The sequence below is a fragment of the Acinonyx jubatus genome, chromosome C1 (genome assembly GCF_027475565.1).
Source record: "Acinonyx jubatus isolate Ajub_Pintada_27869175 chromosome C1, VMU_Ajub_asm_v1.0, whole genome shotgun sequence".
Classification (NCBI taxonomy): Eukaryota; Metazoa; Chordata; class Mammalia; order Carnivora; family Felidae; genus Acinonyx; species Acinonyx jubatus.
Window position 1 is genome coordinate 142,206,632 of NC_069381.1, and position 18,879 is coordinate 142,225,510.

Sequence of the window (18,879 nt, forward strand, 5' to 3'; positions counted from 1 at the left end):
TAATTTTAAAACTTACTTATTAATCCATTAAAAATAATGTTTTCTGGGGGCACCTGCGTGGCTCAGTCAGTTAAGCATCCGACTTCAGCTCAGGTCATGATCTCACAATTTATGGGTTCGAGCCCCACGTCAGGCTCTGTACTGACAGCTCAGAGTCTGGAGCCTGCTTTGGATTCTGTGTCTCCCTCTGTCTCTCTGACCCTTCCCCACTCGTGCTCACATGCGCTCGCTCACTCTCAAATAAACATTGAAAATTTCTTTAAAAAAAATCATGTTATCTGGGGACACCTGGGTAGCTCAGTTGGTAAGCATCTGACTCTTGATCTCAAGGTCATGAGTTCAAGCTCTACATTGGGCTCCATTCTGGGCATGGAATCTACTTAAAAAAAAAAATGGATGATGATGATGATATCCATTCCATGTTAATATAAGTAATATGTTTAAAAAATATATTTTCCAAAGCAAAATCAAATAGTAAGATTAGCATTAGTTATATTTTTGTAAATTGCATTACTGTCTGGCCTAATAGAAGTTAACTGGAGTCATCTGTTTTGGTACTCAGTCTACTGTAATATCACACATCATGTAGCCTCTGAGAGTCTCCTTGTACATCCATGAGGATTAATATCTCAGTGTAATTTAAATCGTGTTGACTGTGTAGGCCCACTGAAAACCACTGACCCTATGCCATTGTTTTCTAAAATGTCTATTATCTTTAGAAATACATAGTTGGTTTCATTATGACTATATAAACATATATTCAGTGTCTCAAACTTAAAACCCATTCCTTTATGAATTATATGTTCCAAATTTGTAATTTTCCACTTAATAGGGATTGGATTTGAGAATCATAACTAATTTAATACTGGCTGTAATTAAATAATTTTGACAGCAATGATGCAATGCACTTGGAAAATAATTATTAATTAGGTCTGTCCTTAGGTTAAAATTGCCATTTTCTTGGATCATAATAGAATATCTGAAATGTATAGAATATAATCTAGCATTTTTTGGTTCACTTGCTGAAAATAAAAATCTGTAACTTTAATCTATAAATGTAATTTATTTATGATTAAGTAGAAAATGATTGAAGAAAAAAAACACTGAAACTGGGTGGACCCCTACCTGAATTGGTTTTTAAAGGCTGTTTTTCTGTGCCACATCCCGGCACTATTTGTCAAATCTCTTCCTGGTTAACCATGTAAATATCTCTTTATAGAATCTTTCAGTTTACATCTATTTAACCTTAATCTGAATAATGTAGTGCAAAGATTCATGTGTAATAACAGTGAATGTATGACTTTCTAAGTGTCACTCTAGTTAATAGTCCTGTGCCTCAGGGTGTTGTTGTTTTTAATTCTTGTTGGCTTTTATTGGGGGGAGGTTGTTGCCATTGTTTTTCAAATATGCAATATTTCCACGTAAGTACTAATGTTACAGTGACTTATATTTAATACATAAAAAAATGAGTGCTTTTTAAACTAAAACACTGTTTGCATGCTAGTTATTATGATCTAATGCTACTGAAGATCATCAATATCTAATACTTTCTTTCATTTCTTTACTGAAAAGTTTAACAATTGTGAACTTGACAGTACCCTAAGAAGAAGGGCATGTTTCTATTCTTGTAGTAGAGTGTTTCTCTGGCTGCAGTCAGTGGACCCAGCTAATGAGTAAATATGGATTACTTTTTCTAAAATGAGGTATCACCAGGGCATATAACAAAACAGATAAGAGTAAGGAGACTTTTTTGAAATTCTCTGGGGCCACCAGAGTGACTCCTGAGAAAGGGCTCTAAAACAGAACCTAGATATTTACTTCTGTGTTAAAAATCCAATTTTATGGGGTGCCTGGGTGGCTCAGTCGGTTGACCATCCCACTTCGGCTCAGGTCATGATCTTGCAGTTCGAGGGTTTGGGCCCCACGTGGGGCTATGTTCTGACAGCTCAGAGCCTGGAGCTTACTTCGAGTTCTGTGTCTCCGGCTCTCTCTGTCCCTCCCCCGCTCATTCCCTGTCTCTCTTTCAAAACTAAACATTAAAAATTTTCTCTTTAAATCCAATCTTATGGTTTCCTGTGCTACATCAAGGAAACCTAATTAACTGACTTGCTAAAAAACTAAAAATATAGTGTGGGTAAATTCCTTTGTACAACCTACTGATTTTGAATTGGCTGTCTTCTGTGATAGATCAGTTGGCCGTATTTTAATGTACAGAAATGGGTTGAAAGAGAGAGATTGCACCTTTCTGGGTTTTTGAAACATATCCAGAAAAGGCAGCATGTTGTATTGAAAAAAATCCCAGACCTTGGAGGCAAGCAGAGGAAGGTTTAAATCCTGAAGTCATAGCTTACTACTCAAATGGCACTAGGTATCCTCTCTGCTGCCTGTTAGCAATGTGACACAATCATAAAGGGCTATAGTGATGACTGAAGATATAAAGCATCTAGCATAATGCCTTGCAAGGAGTAGTAGAGCAGCATCAGTAGTAACAGTTATTGTAATTATTATAGCTACCATTTACTGATGTCTCATTTAGTCAAACACTACGCTAGATGCCTTATAACAATTCCATGTATATTTAAAAAGTATTTAATTTCTTATTAAAAAATCTCAACTCCCTGACTTGGGATTTATTATTATCCCCATTTAAAATGGAAACTGACATATAGAAGTTTTATGTGATTCACCTATAGGTCATTGAGCTACCTATTAAAGTCAGGATTCAAATACATGTTAGTCTGACATTAAAGCTTGCTTTTTCTTATAATTAGAAAGACAAAATAGCTTGTATTACTACAGTAAATTCAAAGTGCTTTCATTAAATAAGAGGTGGAGTTGGAATCTATACGTTACATGCTAAGGATGCAAAGTCAAATAAGTGAAACCCTTTACTCTTAACCCATTCTACCGAAATGGGGGCAGGAGATATGGAAAAAAAACAAAAAAAAACAAAAAAACCCCCACAAATAGTTAAGAAATCCCAAGGAATAAAAGATGCCCTATATGAAGTACATAGGCATGCTATGAAGTGCTGCTTCAAAATCCCCCAAAATTCAAAAATCTATGAGATATAATAAGTTTTAAACTTGGATAGTGGGATATTAATGTGCTGTAGTTTTCCACTTTAAAACAAGCCTTAAAGAGATGCAATCTAGCATCTGTTTCCATGGAAACAGAAGGACAATTTTACCAAGCACTACTTCCCAATTCAATTTTGCATAGTCATGTATACATAATTTAAGACGGACATTTTGATAATGAGTTTGGGATCAACTGTTAATGGACAACAGACATTTACTTAAAGCTTTTTCTTTCTTACCTCCTGCCATTAACCATTTTTGGAAGAAAGTAAAAAGCGGTCTTTCCTTATACAAGAAGGTTATTTTTTTTTTCAAGTAGTGGGAGCCTCAGAGTGGTATCAGATGTCTAAGCTACTTATCAAGACAACAAATGATTTCTTTGTAATATGTATATTTCTCATAGGTGCTCATCACTTAATTTAAAATGAAATTGGTAGCATTTAACAATTTTAAGTTTCCTTAAACTTCAATGTTGTTCAAAGCCTGTTATTTAATATCACAGTGTACTGGTGAATATAAATGCTTCCTTGTCAATTTTTTTCTTTATAACATTTTTAGCTGTTTTGGAAGATGCAAATGTGATATTCAGTTTCTCATTATCCTGTATCATCACCGAAATTATCATTAGGAAAATTATTGATATCAGTGTCTTAATTTCTTATGTTTGAATCTTACTCAGGTAATGGAAATATTACTTTATCCAGCCCATGAATTACATACAATTCCCAATGGGAAGTTAAAAGCTGTGCAACTGTTTTGAACTAAAACCTTTAAAGAGCTTAATGAAGCATGTGCCTTTTAGGCTCAGGAAGCATATCATAATGGAATAAGGACGTTGAGTTCTTCATAGCATTAAATTCTTTCTTAACTAGCCCTTTAGCTTATGGAGATTTAGAATGTCAGTTTCTGATCTTGTAAATATAAAGGCCAATTTCAGTACTATAGAATTGAAAAATAAGATTCTAAAGTCGTATGTCTCACCTCAAGTTTTTGGACCAATGACAGGCCAGCATTTTGAGGGGAAAAAAATGCATTGTGAGCTATGTAGAATACAGGAGTATCAGGAGAAAGGGATTTCTGTAGCCAAGTGACTTGACTCTTGGGGCTCATAATTCACACTTGCATGTTGCTTCAGAGACGTTTAGACATTAGCCTGTGCAGTTTGGATTGCCTTCCTGACCTCACAACTTCTTTTTCCTTTTGTATCCTTTAACCATAGCAGCTTTGGTTAAGGGTGCTGTTGCATATTGGTACCATATTCTATAAATATTGTTAAAAAGCAAATTTGTGTAACTAAAAATAGGAAACGTGAAGCTGCTAGGCTTCAGGGATTGAGGGTACAATCAGTGACAGCTGAACTCAGAGGCTAACATGCTTAGAGATTTACCCTCTGTTGGTAATCAGATCTATTTATAGATCCACAGCCTTCCTGACCTTTCAATAGGATAACCAGTGAGGAAGCCTCCTTTTAGATGACTTACACAAACGGGCACATTCTCTCTGCCCATCATTATGTTTCTAAAACTCTTTGGGATCCAGTAGCTAATTTTCAACCCAGGATAACTGAACATGCCTATGTACAGAAAAAAAAAATGTTACTCCTTCATCAGATGTTAATTTGAAGGCTGTTGGGTTGTGTAACCCACCTGAGAACAAAGAGTTTATCACCTAAAAAAAAAATTTTTACTTCACATTGCTGATACAATTAGAATTAGTTCTAGTCTATTACTTAAATAGATATTGGCACAAACAATCATAACAAATTATATGGCAATTAGGCATTTACTGAATTCTCTCAATATTCTTGTTGTGTGCTTTTGTTATCCACCAAAATAAATGAAATTATTTGATTTTCTATGCTCTTTACATTGAGTGTATGTGTGTGGACAGGGATAAATATGTCATATAGTCAGAATTTTAAAATTGGGGCATTTTAAACCCAGGTCTACATAAGCAGTCAGCTTGGATTTTTTAAATATATAGATTTTGCACTCATCCTTCTGATTTATGCACAATTTGGTAAAGAGAAAAATCTACTTAAATGCATATTCACTACAGCAATTATAATATGGAAACATTAACATTAAACTGGAATTCACTGCAAATGTGCCTATTTTCTTTAGAAGTAAAGAGAAACCAAACGAGGTTGACATATGTAAAATAATGATAATGAGTAACATAATGTGCAATTGAAAGATAAGCATGTGTTGGAGTAATTAAAGCAAAAAACTATTTTAAGTTTAGATTATTATCTTTAGAATGGATTTTACATATTGGTTTCAAGATGCAAAGGTATGAGGGTGAGGGGGGAGTATATGCCTCTTTTCTAGAACTGAGAGTTCTCATTGTTGCTTACTGTTACAATCCAGCAGAGGGAGCAAAAGCTAATGAACAAACTATGTAAGTGGTAAGAACATTACCATGGCTGCTGCTGAGTAGAAACATTTAGAAAAAGGCTTGCTGATTTCAAACACAAAACACAAGTGGGAAAAATACTCTCAATTTTATGTCATTAAAAATTGTTTCCAAGCAATAAAAGATTATGTGTAAACAAAGGAATCTCAAAGCAGACAACAATTAAAGTTAAAACTATGTTGGCCCTATGCCACATATTCACAGATACCCCATACCATAAGCAATGAGTCAAAAGAATTTTCCAGGTCTGTGAAGTACCAGCCTGCTCTTATGTGAATACAGGTAATAAAATAGAATCGGTAAGGAATTTCTAATGAATGAAGATCATCAGTGGTTGGCTGCCTAGATTTTTCTCAGAATTAATGGCATTACCAAGTAATTGGTAATGTTTTCAGGTAATATGGTACCAGTGATGAGATCAGGGTCTTTCCTGAAGTTGACTGTTTTGCTTAAACAACATTCTTTGAGGCCCCAGGGTACACTTAGAAAGGTTCTGATTTAAAAATCACACAGGATCATCCTAAATCACATCATCTTTTGCATCTCAAAAGATAAGGTACATAGATTGAACTTTCCTGTATGCCAATACCTTATCATTTACAGTAAGAGTTGCTTGATGAGGACTGTCAGTACACATTGGTGACCATTTTTATATTTTTATGAAAAGAAAGCAGATTCCCATAGTGTTGGGTTCACTGACTTGAGAATAATCTGATGTATACTAACCTGCATGGATTTTTTTTTAATCTGGATTGTATCAGCCTAGTGACATAAACCTTTTGATATTGTCTCTATCCAGGTGATGTCTCTGTCTCTCGATTTTTAAGTTGGCTATTGATACCCATTCTGTGTTCTATCCTTTTTGCATCTAATGTCATCCTAGCCATAGCCAGAAATGATTTACATGACCTCAGCCCAACAGTGGGGCATCTAGTCTTCATGATTTAGTCCCCTAGGTCTGATCCTAGCCTGCTTTCATGTGTCTTGTTCCATATGTTTTCACCATTGTCTGAATGACCTGTTGTACCCTTTACCTCTGGTTAGCTAGAACTCAATCCTTCCTTGCTCCTTCCTCTCATCTCCTTTCTGATAAATACTGCTTGCCTATCTGGAGGTCAGGACTGGGCAATTCCCAATGTCATTATAATAGCTCTCAATTCCTTATTTGGACAAATTATTTAACTTCATTGTATCTTAATATTTTCATTTATGAAATGGGGGTAATAGGTTGGTTGTAAATATTAAATTACCTGTTACACATAAGTGCTTGGAACAGCACATAGCACATACAATTATAATGATTGCTAATGATTATTGCAGTGGCAGTGGTATTAGTGGTGGTGGTCGTCACCCCATCTCATCTCATTCTGACAGCTGTCCTAAACCACTGACTCCTATCTGTTTCTAGTCCAGATCCCAAATCTAGCCAACTTCATCAGATTTGACTTGAGCTTCTATTTTATATCTTCTTAGCACCTGCTATATCCTCAGGGACAGGTAATATTACATGTCTAGAAACTACCAAATCATTTTGTGGAATAGTTAGAACATTATCAAAAATAGCACAAGCATCTTTTCATGAAGTCCCCCAAATCAGTCTATTTTAGAAATCCAAAAATAAACAGTGGCAGCAGTGATGCAGTGTTTGAATCTCTTTGAGTTCTCCCATTAAAACAGAGCATCCAGGATAGCAAAACAAAAAACTGATAGAAAACACTATCAAATTAGGTGGCAGGTATTCTCACAAATCCCAAAATAGAAGTTGTCAATTTCATGACCATGTGATACTCCAATCTTTGCCAGAGGAAGCAAAGAAAGCAATGGGCTGTCTGATGGAAATGAGACCCAGATAACCCCCAAAGTGCTAACAGGTACTCATGAGAAATTGCCTCAGGCCACTTTGATAATAGTAGCTGAAACTGGGAGAGGTGTTTCCATACAGTCCAATTTGTAAGTCAGTGAAAATTCTCCTTTCTAATGTCTGAAAGGCTTACACACTCTGAGACTTGTGATTTCTTAAAACTCACTAGCTGAAGTTCCTTCTTAGAAGAAACTTCAAGGAATAAAGCCCAATTAAGGGGTAAGAGACAATGAGGACAAAGGAAATGGAAAATCCAGATGAAAATAGGAGAAATGAACAGAACCAGGAGATCTCAAAAAATAGAAGGCTATTATTTCAACTTTTCAGAAAAGTACAGGAACGGGAGAGCCAGACTTGTGAAGTTAGTTAGAAGTGGTCTTCTATACAACATTCCCAGTTGGGACAGCTGGGAACATTTGCCCTTCAACTTTCCCACTGGGCACTGAGGGAATCGACTTTACTATGAAGACCTCCTTTTCTCTCCACCAGCACCCAGAGTCTTCAAAATAGGTAGTCCTCCAGCTAGCAAGTACTCCACTATGTTCTATTGATGCAAGGGGTTTCAACCCTGAATATACACTCAAGTTATGTGCAGAGCTTTAAGCTCTCTTCTGGTCCTATTCTAGACCATTTGGATCAGAATCTATGAGGGCGAGGCCAGGCAGAAGCATATTATAAAAGCTTTCCAGATGGGAACCACTGAAAAAGTTACTTTAGAAAGGAAGACTAATTATAATAGTAATGTCACCATTTAACATCAAAAACCTGCATAACTCCCTCCAAAATGGTAGTTGCTAAACTTCGCTGGACATTAGAATTACCTGGGGGGATTTTAAAACCCCAGATGGCCAAGTGATACCCTCCACCATCTAAATGGGAATGTGTGGACTTGGGAATCAGGCAACAGAAGAGTTTAAAGATTCCAGCTGATTCCCAAAAATAGGAAAGAAAGAAATGGTCTCCTGATAAAACCCTCTCTCTTAAAAGGTCAGGAGAATTGAATTCATGTAATAATAAGAACAATAATAATTAGAAGAGGATGGCCACGGTAAGAATAAAGATAACAAGGAGGGGAATGATCTCTCTACAAACAATGCATGGACACCAAAGCTTTATGCCCATAGACAGGAAAAGTGTACCTAATATTTCAAAGTGAACTAAAATAAATTGTGTAATGATAAAATGTAGAAAAGAATGCTATAAATCAAACTTAGAAATACTTTTAAAATGAGTGCGTGAAATGGAGTAAAGAATTAGAAATTAAAGAATGAATTCATTTAGAAACAAAGGCTAACCTTGAAACAACACAAGTCAATAATCCCAGAAACCCCCAATAATTCCACTTTTAATAGAAGGTCACATATAGAAGAGAAGCAAGAAGATCCAAAGCAATAGGAATTTCTAATGGGAAAAATCAAAACAATAAAATAAAATGAACATTACTAACTATAATTTAAGAAAATGCTTTCCTGAAAGTAAAATTGAAACTACATGTTGAAAAGGAATGCTATGTTTCTGGAAGAGTGATCCAGAATGAATGATATTAAGATGCATAGTGGTAACTCTATTGAACTTTAAAGAAAAGAAAAAGATCAGTTTGGCATTCAAGCAAATAGACATTTGTAAAAAAGAATAAGGCAAAGAAAACCAGATTATCATTAGATTTTTCAGAAGCAACTATTTACGCTGGAAGTAAATTGCATAACATTTTAAAGATACTCAAGGAAACAGATTGTGAGCCAAGGATTTCAGATATACCAAATTGATTTTCAAATATAAAGGCCATATATATATTTATCAACATGCAAGAACTCAGAAAATTGTTTCCAGTAAAGGGAAACATCATTTGTCCATTTGCTCAGGCAAAACCTTGGAATGCTTCTTGTCTTTTTTTCCTCTCATAGCTCATATCCAATTCAATCACAAATCTTATTCGGGTCTGTCTTAAAAACATCCCCAGTTTGACCTATCCACCTCTATCGCTATCCTATTTCAAGCAGCCACCATCTCTAGCAGGCATGACGACAAGACTCCCCTTACGTGTTTCTCTGCCGCTACTCCTTACTCCCTCTAATCTGTTCTCACAGCAGCCAGAGAAAGCTATAAATAGGTCATCTTCAGGCTTAAACACTTAATGATTTCTTACTTTATTTAGCATTGGATACCTCTCTCCTCTGCCCCTTGTTCACTGCACCCTGGCCACATTGCTAAGCTTGTTGTTTGACTCAGTTTTTCTCAGCTGCAGAGAGCATACATTTGCTGTTCCCTCTGTCTGGAATACTTCTCCACACATGGAAATATGGTTATTCTCTCACTTTACTAAGGTATATCTTCAAGTATCATTTTCTCAGAGTGGCCTTCCTAGTCCCCTATCTAAAATAGTACTCCTTCCATCACTTTCTCTACCCTTCCTGTGTTCTTCATAGAAGTTCTTGAGCTTCTGATATATTACAAATGTATTTGTGCATTAAACTCTTCTCTAAAATATAAGCTTCATGGTGGAGAGGACTATGTTTATTTTGTTCACTTCAGTAGCCTCAGCACCTTCAATGGTGTTTACATGAAGTATACATACTCTCAATAATATTTGTTGGATAAATGCATTCAAAAGAGGAGTTACAGACCAAGCTTATAGGTCTATAAGCTATAGGTAATAATAATTACTGAGGACAAAATACTTTGGAAGCACCCTTAAGTTCTGTGCTTAGTTTGTCAAAAAGTAGGATGATATGCATCCTCATATGTCCCTTTAAAATGCTACTGTCAGAGTATGTACAGGTCTGAATATGGCTTCAAATCTTCTTTTGTCCATCAAAAAGACAAAATTTTATAAATGACAGCATGTTGCCCGTTTAATTATTAACCAGAATCTATTCAAGTATCATGAATCTAGCAGAGGTCCTCTGAATCACATTGCATAGCTTACATGTAAAGGTGAATTAATCATTTTGTGACAATTTATTCCTCTAAGGGTTATAGTATTATACTACTCTGTACTTTTTAAGAATAATATAGCATGTTATTATTTCTCAAGAAGTCTGCCTTTTATGAAATGTTAAGAAAGTTGGATGTAAAGAATTTAAATATAAACTTTTATGTCATGTGTTGATTAGGTCATATGCAACATAGGCAGCCTGATAAACATCATCTATCAATTGTCACCTTTCTCAATTCTGTCAAGCTACAGGTCCTGAAACCTTTAATCTTCGCTTATAGTCTCAGTATCCTTCAGTGCCTGAACCAACCTATATCAGATTAAGAGTGTATTTCAGGCCCTAAACCTACCAGTGTGGAACTTGAACATGGTTTTGCTTCTTGAAGTTTATGTCCTTTCTCTTTAACATTCATGGTGTGTTCTGATCTTTCTAATGTGTTGCAGCTCAGGTTCTTGATGAAAGGATCTATAATCCTGCTCTAAATCTCAATGCATTGACACTTCTGCTCAGCTCTTTCAACCTTTGCAAAGTATGAATTCCAATCCCCACTATTCTCAATTGCTGACTGGGGCCTTAAAGCAAATCACACTTTTCCCAATTCCAGGAACCATTACTTGCCCTTTGCATTCTGCATCAGACAAAAAAGTGAATAATATAAACCTCATCTATCCTTTTTAGAAGTTTGTGATCTTATTCATTTGCCAATATGAAGAAAGAAATATGTACCTAAAGCATAGATGACTAATTAGATGTATGCAAATAATGTATAAGTGAATAGTAAGATATGCAGGTTCTAGTAAGAGTCACAGCTAAGAACTTTTCGGAAGCAGAGTGGACAAGTATAAATACATACTTGTAGTTTAGACTAAGGGAAAAATTAAAAACATTCCCATTCCATTTATTAGAAATGCCTTTTTAATTATTCGTTCGTGCTTGATTTAGTAATTTTAGCATCTTTAAACTCAATGATTGGCTTTTGTAATTACATGTGTCCCAAAGACAAATTGACATTATGTTAATTATGGAACTAATGCAGTATGTGAGTTTAAACCAAGAATCTTATGCTTGCACTTGGCAATTTAATCTTGTTTTTGAGGGATTTTTAATATGAAATCACCATTTAGCTTTATAATAGCTCTTCTTAGGTCAACTCTTTTCCATTAAGTTTGGCGTTAGGTATGAAAAAAGATGAATGGATATGTTTTAGTTACAGAAATAAACAATAATTAATCTTTATTAACATATGGAATATCTAGTAATAAAGCAATCTAAAGACACATAAATTTGATATTTAACCAATTTGTTTCAATTCCTTTGCATATGGTACCACAGGAGTTCAAGAATAGACTATGGATTTTTGAGTGGAATTTGGCAACTGCCCTAATTTTAAAAGGATTTGGGAATGAATAATTTGTAATATGTAGATATTTCCCCATTCTCTGATACTATGCTATAAACAAGGAGTGCCTCTTGATTATATGCTAATGACAATCCCATTGCTGTTCAAGTTTACTTAAGTAGGAGTTTAGACAGAACAAGACAAATATTTTGTGTTCTTCTTGGAGAAATTTCCTTGCAAACATGTATCATCTTATTATCAATATACAATTTGATAACACCAGGAAGACTTTTTGACATGTTTTTGTATGTTTCCTTTAGATAAGAAATGTTGAAACCAACCAGTGTTTAGACAACATGGGCCGCAAGGAAAATGAAAAAGTGGGTATATTCAACTGTCATGGTATGGGAGGAAATCAGGTAAACTCTTTTTTTTTATCAGCTTCATCTTTGGGGGAGAATATTGCTGTGAAGCAATCATAGTAAATCAGGACTCACATGCCAATAACAATAAAGTCTTAGCTTAAGAAATTAATGGGCATTCAAATCAAGAACTAATTTGCCTATTACCCTAAGTATCTTAAGAAAGCGGTACAGAATTTAATAGGGCAGGATTTTCAATGATCCCAATTAATGAAGATAACCAAATATTTTAGACCTATCTCATTTTACCATGTATGGGCAAATGAGGACCACATTTTATTCTGTTATTAACTGAATAGTATGAAATAACCCCTCAACTATGATGTTTTCCCAATGGTGCGTATTCTAAATTGTTTTTGTATATGTTTATGTATATCGTGTTTTCTATGAATTTCTGGGGTTCAGTAAAATTTTTAAGTGCATGAGTAAGCACATCTGTTACATTTTTGCTTTGGGTGTCTGAAGATGCTCTTTGGACCAGGTAAAAATGTAGTATTTAAACAACATTGATGCTTGATTAAAAGTCCAAGACAGTTTTTTTTTTTTTGTTTTTTTTTTGCGTGTTGCAGTCCAATTAGAGCCCTGTCAGACTATAACAAGGTTTCTTGTACGCTCTTTAAATGTTGAAAAGTGGCTCTGCAAGGTGGGCATGTGGAGGCTGCTTAGCTGTGAGTCTTCAGATGGGGCAGCCCTGCTGTTGTGGCCATTTTGAGAAACAGAATTTGGAATTTGTAGAGATTTATAATAGAGTTTGAAGTAGCTAATCCTCAGTAGACAAGTTGTCTACAAAAGTTGAGGAGACATACACCAGTGAGTTCTTTGTTTAGTACATTAGAGTAAAATTAGGAAACAAAAGTTATTCTGTCCAGCACATCATGGTTACAGAGGTAATGCAGTTGAATGTGTCAAGAATCTACAGAGAAAAAGCAATAGCCATGTTGAGTTTTGACACTATACTTCAAATAGGACCTGTGTGATTCAATGGAGAACGTTAAAAAAGGATTTTTTTAAAAACAAAAAAAAATTTATTAAAATCCTAATTGTCCAAAATTTCAATGTAAGCAGGAAAATATTTAAACCATAGTCCCTAAATTAAAGCATGGAAAAGTAACTTTATGAAACAAAATAGGAACAACAATATAGGCAGAACAATGGCAGAGCACTCACAAATAGTTAAGCTTGTATATTGATTCACCGTGAATGTGAGAGGCCTCTACTACCAAAACCAATGTAATCCTAATTAATTCAGCTGGAAATGGAAAAGTTGAACTGTTAGAGGACTAACTGTGCAGTGTTTAATTTTTTCCCAAATGACAGTAAGAAATTTGAAAGTAGTCAACTCTTAACATTTGTTTGGGTCCTCAGTGACTTTGTTAAGAAACCAAAAACTTTCTATCTTTGCATTCTTCTATCCATAAAGTTACCTTTAATCATTGGCTGGTCACATGAGGGCTGCTGAAACTCCAGATATCATGTCCACTTTCAAGGCAGGAAGAAATAGGGGTAGAGAAGAGCTGCAGTAACCATGATTGTCCTTTTATTAGGAAAAACAAGACTCCCTAAAGGCTTTACATACCTCCCTATAAGTCTTTTTGGCCAGAAATGTGTTACTTGAATACCTCTAGCACAAAAACACTGAATATTTTACTACACTTACATGTGACTACTCCATACAGTTCATTTACCATGGATCCTGAGTGGACATGTAGAAGTGTCTCCCATAATGTGTTTCAGCAGCTTAAGAAAAAAGGTCAACCTATCATCTGGACCATGATGATCTATAGAATTCCAAAAAGCCACACTATTTACGACATCCTTCTGATTCTAATGCAGATGAAAATGAAGGAGGAAGATAACCTAGATGATTTATCCTAAGTTTTTTTTAATGTTTTTTTTAATTTATTTTTGACAGAGCATGAGCGGGGGAGGGACAGAGAGAGGGAGACACAGAATCCGAAGTAGGCTCCAGGCTCTGAGCTATCAGCACAGAGCCTAACGCAGGGCTCAAGCTCATGGACTGCAAGATCATGACCGGAGCCGAAGTCAGACGCTCAACCGACTGAGCCACCCAGGCACCCCAATCCTCCTAAAGTTTTTTAAGTTGCCATAGTATGAAAAAGGATAACTAGTCATATATCTGTATTTTTCTAAATGACACAAAACACCTGGATCATAAATGTTAAAAATTACATTATTCATTTATAAGTGTTCAAATATGCAGGAATAAGCTACCCCACTCTACCATAATCTTCTTGTTGGCAGGGACTATGTCTTACTCCTGTCTTCATCTCCAGCCATTGGCTGAGTGCCTGGGATATGGCAGGTACCTAACAACTATGTAGACATTGCCAGAAAATGTTGTTATTGTCATAGTAACCAAAAGGATTCATTAATAAAGTGAACAAACAAGAAGCAAAAAGCCCATACCTACACGTATTCTAATGTTTCTATATTACCAACTTAATGGCAAGATAGAAGTTAAAACCAGTATTTTCCATCTACATAAATTCAGGTCTACAAATACACATAGAAAAAAGTCTATATAGGAGCCCTTTTTGTTATAACATGAACAATGGATATGACTAAATATTTACCCAGACAGGAATGTTTAAAGAAATCACAGTGCATCTATAATATAGAATACTATATAGCCACTGGAGTAAGAGAGGTCTATATTTATTATCATGGAAAATTGAAAAGGGAAGAAATTTGGAATATGACTTACTTTGAACGATTTTATTTATGAAAAATATATAAACATTTTTCTCAAAGTATCTATAATACCTATATTTATATAAATGTAATATAATCTGTTAAGAATGCTTAGAAATCTATCTGGAATATAATTACCTCTGCTGAGAACAATGAATTGGAATGGGAAATTTTACTTTTTACCCTATTTTTCTGTATATATCTTTTGTTTTCATAATTAAAATGGAGAAAATTGAACTATTGAGTATAAAAGAGTATCATTTTAGAGCCTTGCCCTGATCTGGTTAATTGGGTCATTTATGGTAAATTAGTTAATATTTTTTAGCTTTAATATTTTATTTACAAAGTGAATAAAAGACTTTTGCCCTTTTTTCTCCTCTACAGGTAACATTCGAATAACTAATACTAGCTTGGCATATTCTAGACACTCATTACATATATTGGTCTATTGCCATCAATTCTCTTATTTCCATTTCTGTTCTCAATTGTTTCTCTTTTCTCTATAAGAAAAAATAAAGTGTTCATTCAGTGGTTAATGCCAGAGGCTAGATAAAATGTACACTTTCAATGGTATTATTAAGCTTAATAAAATTAACTGCCTCTCTTGTTTTAATGTATATTATGAAAAAATTAAACCATCACATAACAACCCTATTATCATTTATATTTTGATGGAACTCAATATTTCTTGGATGATTAATCCTAGTTAGTCTATATTTAGAAACATGTTTACACTTTTGACTTTAAAAAAGAACAGATTTTAGGATTTTATTCTCAGAGCTACCTTCCCTGTTTTTTATTGTTATTCTCTTATGTTACCATGGAAGCAGTATCTATTTTTATGGTTATTTAGTTTAAAAATTTTGAAAGTAGCCCCAACCCATATAAAATATTCAAATTTCTCACTCTTGCTTTGCACAAAATTCATAACAAATGTTAACATTTTTTTTAGCATTTCCACTCAGTTGCATTTTTTTTTTAAGTTTATTTCCTTTGAAAGAGAGAATGAGAGGGAGGGACAGAGAGAGAAGAAGGCTCCAAACTGACACCCCAGAGCCCCACACAAGGCTCAAACTCATGAACTGTGAGATCATGACCTAAGCTGAAATCAAGAGTCACTTAACTGACTAAGCCACCCAGATGCCCCACTCAGTTGCATTTCTAAAAGAAGGTGCTTTATGTTAACTGACAACTATCCCTGAACCATTTCTCCTTGCACAGTTTTTTTGTTTTGTTTTGTTTGTTGGTTTTAATTTTCTTGGAGATATCAGAAAGAAACTTCTTTTCAGTAGTTGTTGGAAATATTTGTCTTAAACACTCAAATACCCGGCATATTCTCTCACCTCTAGGCACCTGCAGGGCTTGGGATATGGTAGGCACCTAATAAAAACTAGCCAAGTAAATGGAAGAATGCATGGAAGTTTTTGTAGCCCGAATACCATAAAAACAAGACATCAACTGTAGAATTATTATTGCATTCAACATTTGATCTTGAGGTATTCTTTAAGAACCTTAATAATAAAATCTGCTATCTCAAAGAATAAATTAGCCCATTCCTATTTGTTCTTGAAATGCTTTCATTAACAAGTAATATGAGGTCATTAAACACTTTCAAAAGAATGAAAATAAAGAGGAATTTGATTAAAACTTGAACACAAATTTTTACAAGTGAAAGAAAAACTGAACAATTCCCTGGTAGAAAGTACATACTAAAAAGTTATGGGATTGTCTTCTCTATACTTCTGAAAAGATGAAATTAATTCTCTGGAAGCAGTTCCATGTCCCCTCCAGTGCTAATGACTCAGATTTATATCTGCATCCCCAACCTCTCTCCTGAACTCTGGAATCTGTTGCCAATTAATTACTGGAAATCTCTACAGGCATCTCAAGCTCAATTGTTCCACACTGTACCCATTTTCTTCTCTTTCACATAAGCATCCAAAATTTAAATCCAGCATACACACTTCTGAAGTTTGATTGGCCACCAAATCCTGGTATTTCCATGAAAATGATATCCCTTGACTCCCACCTCTAACACCCTTTGTAACTAGGGCCTACATCTTTGTTATAGTCTGTATTTTCTTTCACCTGTGTGGTCAGAAGACCTCATTATTTCCATATATCATATGGAATTTCATACATGCATTCTCTATATACCACATTAGAATAAAAATCTGATTAAAATCTCCAGTGATTCTCCACTGCCCAGTGAATAACGTAAAAATTCCTTACTAATGATATATACAAAATCCCACATAATTTCATCCCCATCTGACTTTCCAGCCTTGTCTCCCTTGATGTTCTAATAGTTTTTTTGTACTCTAGACATATGTCTGATAATTTTCTGTTCTGTGTGTGCTCTGTGCATTTTCATGTATCTTCAATTCACTGTTAGTGTTCTACTTACACTATTGACCACATACTACACTCACAAACTTAAGACATATTCACTGTTTAAAACCAAAAAAATTAGCTTCTTTTCAGCTATCTGTTGACTAATAACTTCTTAACCTCATATTTTTAATGTCATATTTTTAATGCATAGCTCTAATTTATTTAACCAGTCCCTTATTATTTAATACACAGTACCATTTGTGAATTTTTATCATTATAGATCAGGTTCATCAATAACCTTGTAGCAAAAATCTAGTGAGTATCCATATTCACTTCTTTAAAAATAGTGTCTAGAAGTAAATTTGATAGGTCAAAACTGATGCAACGTTATAAGGCTTTATATATGGTGACAAATTGTCCTTTTTAAGGTTTTACCAGTTTAATGGGACTAATAGCTAAAATAGGAAGAGGTACTACGTTAAACATTTTATATGCGTTACCGCCTTTGATTCCCACAACAATCTATGAAATACATAGTGTTACTTTCCTGATTTTACTCATGAGTCTAATGGGAACCCTGAAAGATTGGTAACATGATTAGGGGGTAAATCCAGTTTGATTCTAAATCTGGCCGATGCCCCACCAAGTGTATGTTTACTGCATTTGTATTGATTTCCAACTCCACTACCCCAGGATTATGGTCAGAGTAGAGAACTCTAAACAGGTATTGTATTTTTGCGTTGTTTTTCAACTTTGCCAATTTAGTATGAGAAACATTTTATCTTATTTGAAATCATATCTCAAACATTATCAATGCACTTAAGCAGTTTAAAAATGGACATCAATACTTTGAAGATATTATAGTCATGTTTTTGCCTATATTTTCGTTGCTGATTGAGGGAGTTCTTGTTTCTCTTGTCCACTTATACAAATACTTTGAGATTATTACCTTCTGTGATATGTGTTGCAGGTATTCTTCTGACCTGACATTTTATTTCTGGTGTGTTTTCATGTACAGACTTTTAAACAGCTTATTTATTCCGATCATTGTTTGTCTTTTGCTTTCTCTTTTTGATGTAGAAATACTTTTTTTTTTTTTAATTTTATCTTGAAAGAGAGAGCACACATAAGCACAGGAGCATGTGAGTGGGGGAGGGGTGGAGAAAGAGGAAGAGAGAGAATCCTAAGCAGGCTCCAGCTGTCAGCAGAACCAAGATCACAACCTAAGCCAAAATCAAGAGTCTGACACTGAACTCACCCACCCAGGCACCCCTACTACTCTTTTTTGATGAGGTGATTTTAAATGTCATTTGCGTCATCTTTAAATTTTTTTTAACGTTTATTTATTTTTGAGACAGAGAGAGACAGACCATGAACGGGGGAGGGTCAGCGAGAGAGGGAGACACAGAATCTGAAACAGGCTCCAGCCTCTGAGCTGTCAACACAGAGCCCGACATGGGGCTCGAACTCACAGACCGCAAGATCATGACCTGAGCCAAAGCCAGATGCTCAACTGAGCCATCCAGGCACCCCCATTTATATGATCTTTAAAGAGCCAATATCAAAATTGGCAAACAGGCCTTAGTCTTATTGGTCATATGTTATATCTGACACTAGTTTTAAAATTTTTATAAAATAAAATTGGGTATAAATTAGATTAATATTTATAAAATAACCATTGTACTTTAATATCAAGTATCAATATAAAAATTTTAAACATCCAGTGGTGAGTCCTTCCTTTGAATTATAATACCTTTTTAATCAAAAAAGGGGGGAAAAG

General features: G+C 34.8%; 1 protein-coding gene across 4 annotated transcripts in view; it reads left to right on the forward strand.

Moving 5' to 3' along the window:
* GALNT13 (polypeptide N-acetylgalactosaminyltransferase 13) overlaps positions 1–18,879 on the forward strand; it is a 565,714-nt gene that overhangs the window by 502,099 nt on the left and 44,736 nt on the right. For all 4 annotated transcript variants that reach the window (XM_053215090.1, XM_053215089.1, XM_027055741.2 and 1 more), the window contains exon 11: positions 11,952–12,050. In XM_053215090.1, the coding sequence (XP_053071065.1) occupies positions 11,952–12,050 (99 nt within the window). The remainder of the gene's footprint in view (positions 1–11,951; positions 12,051–18,879) is intronic.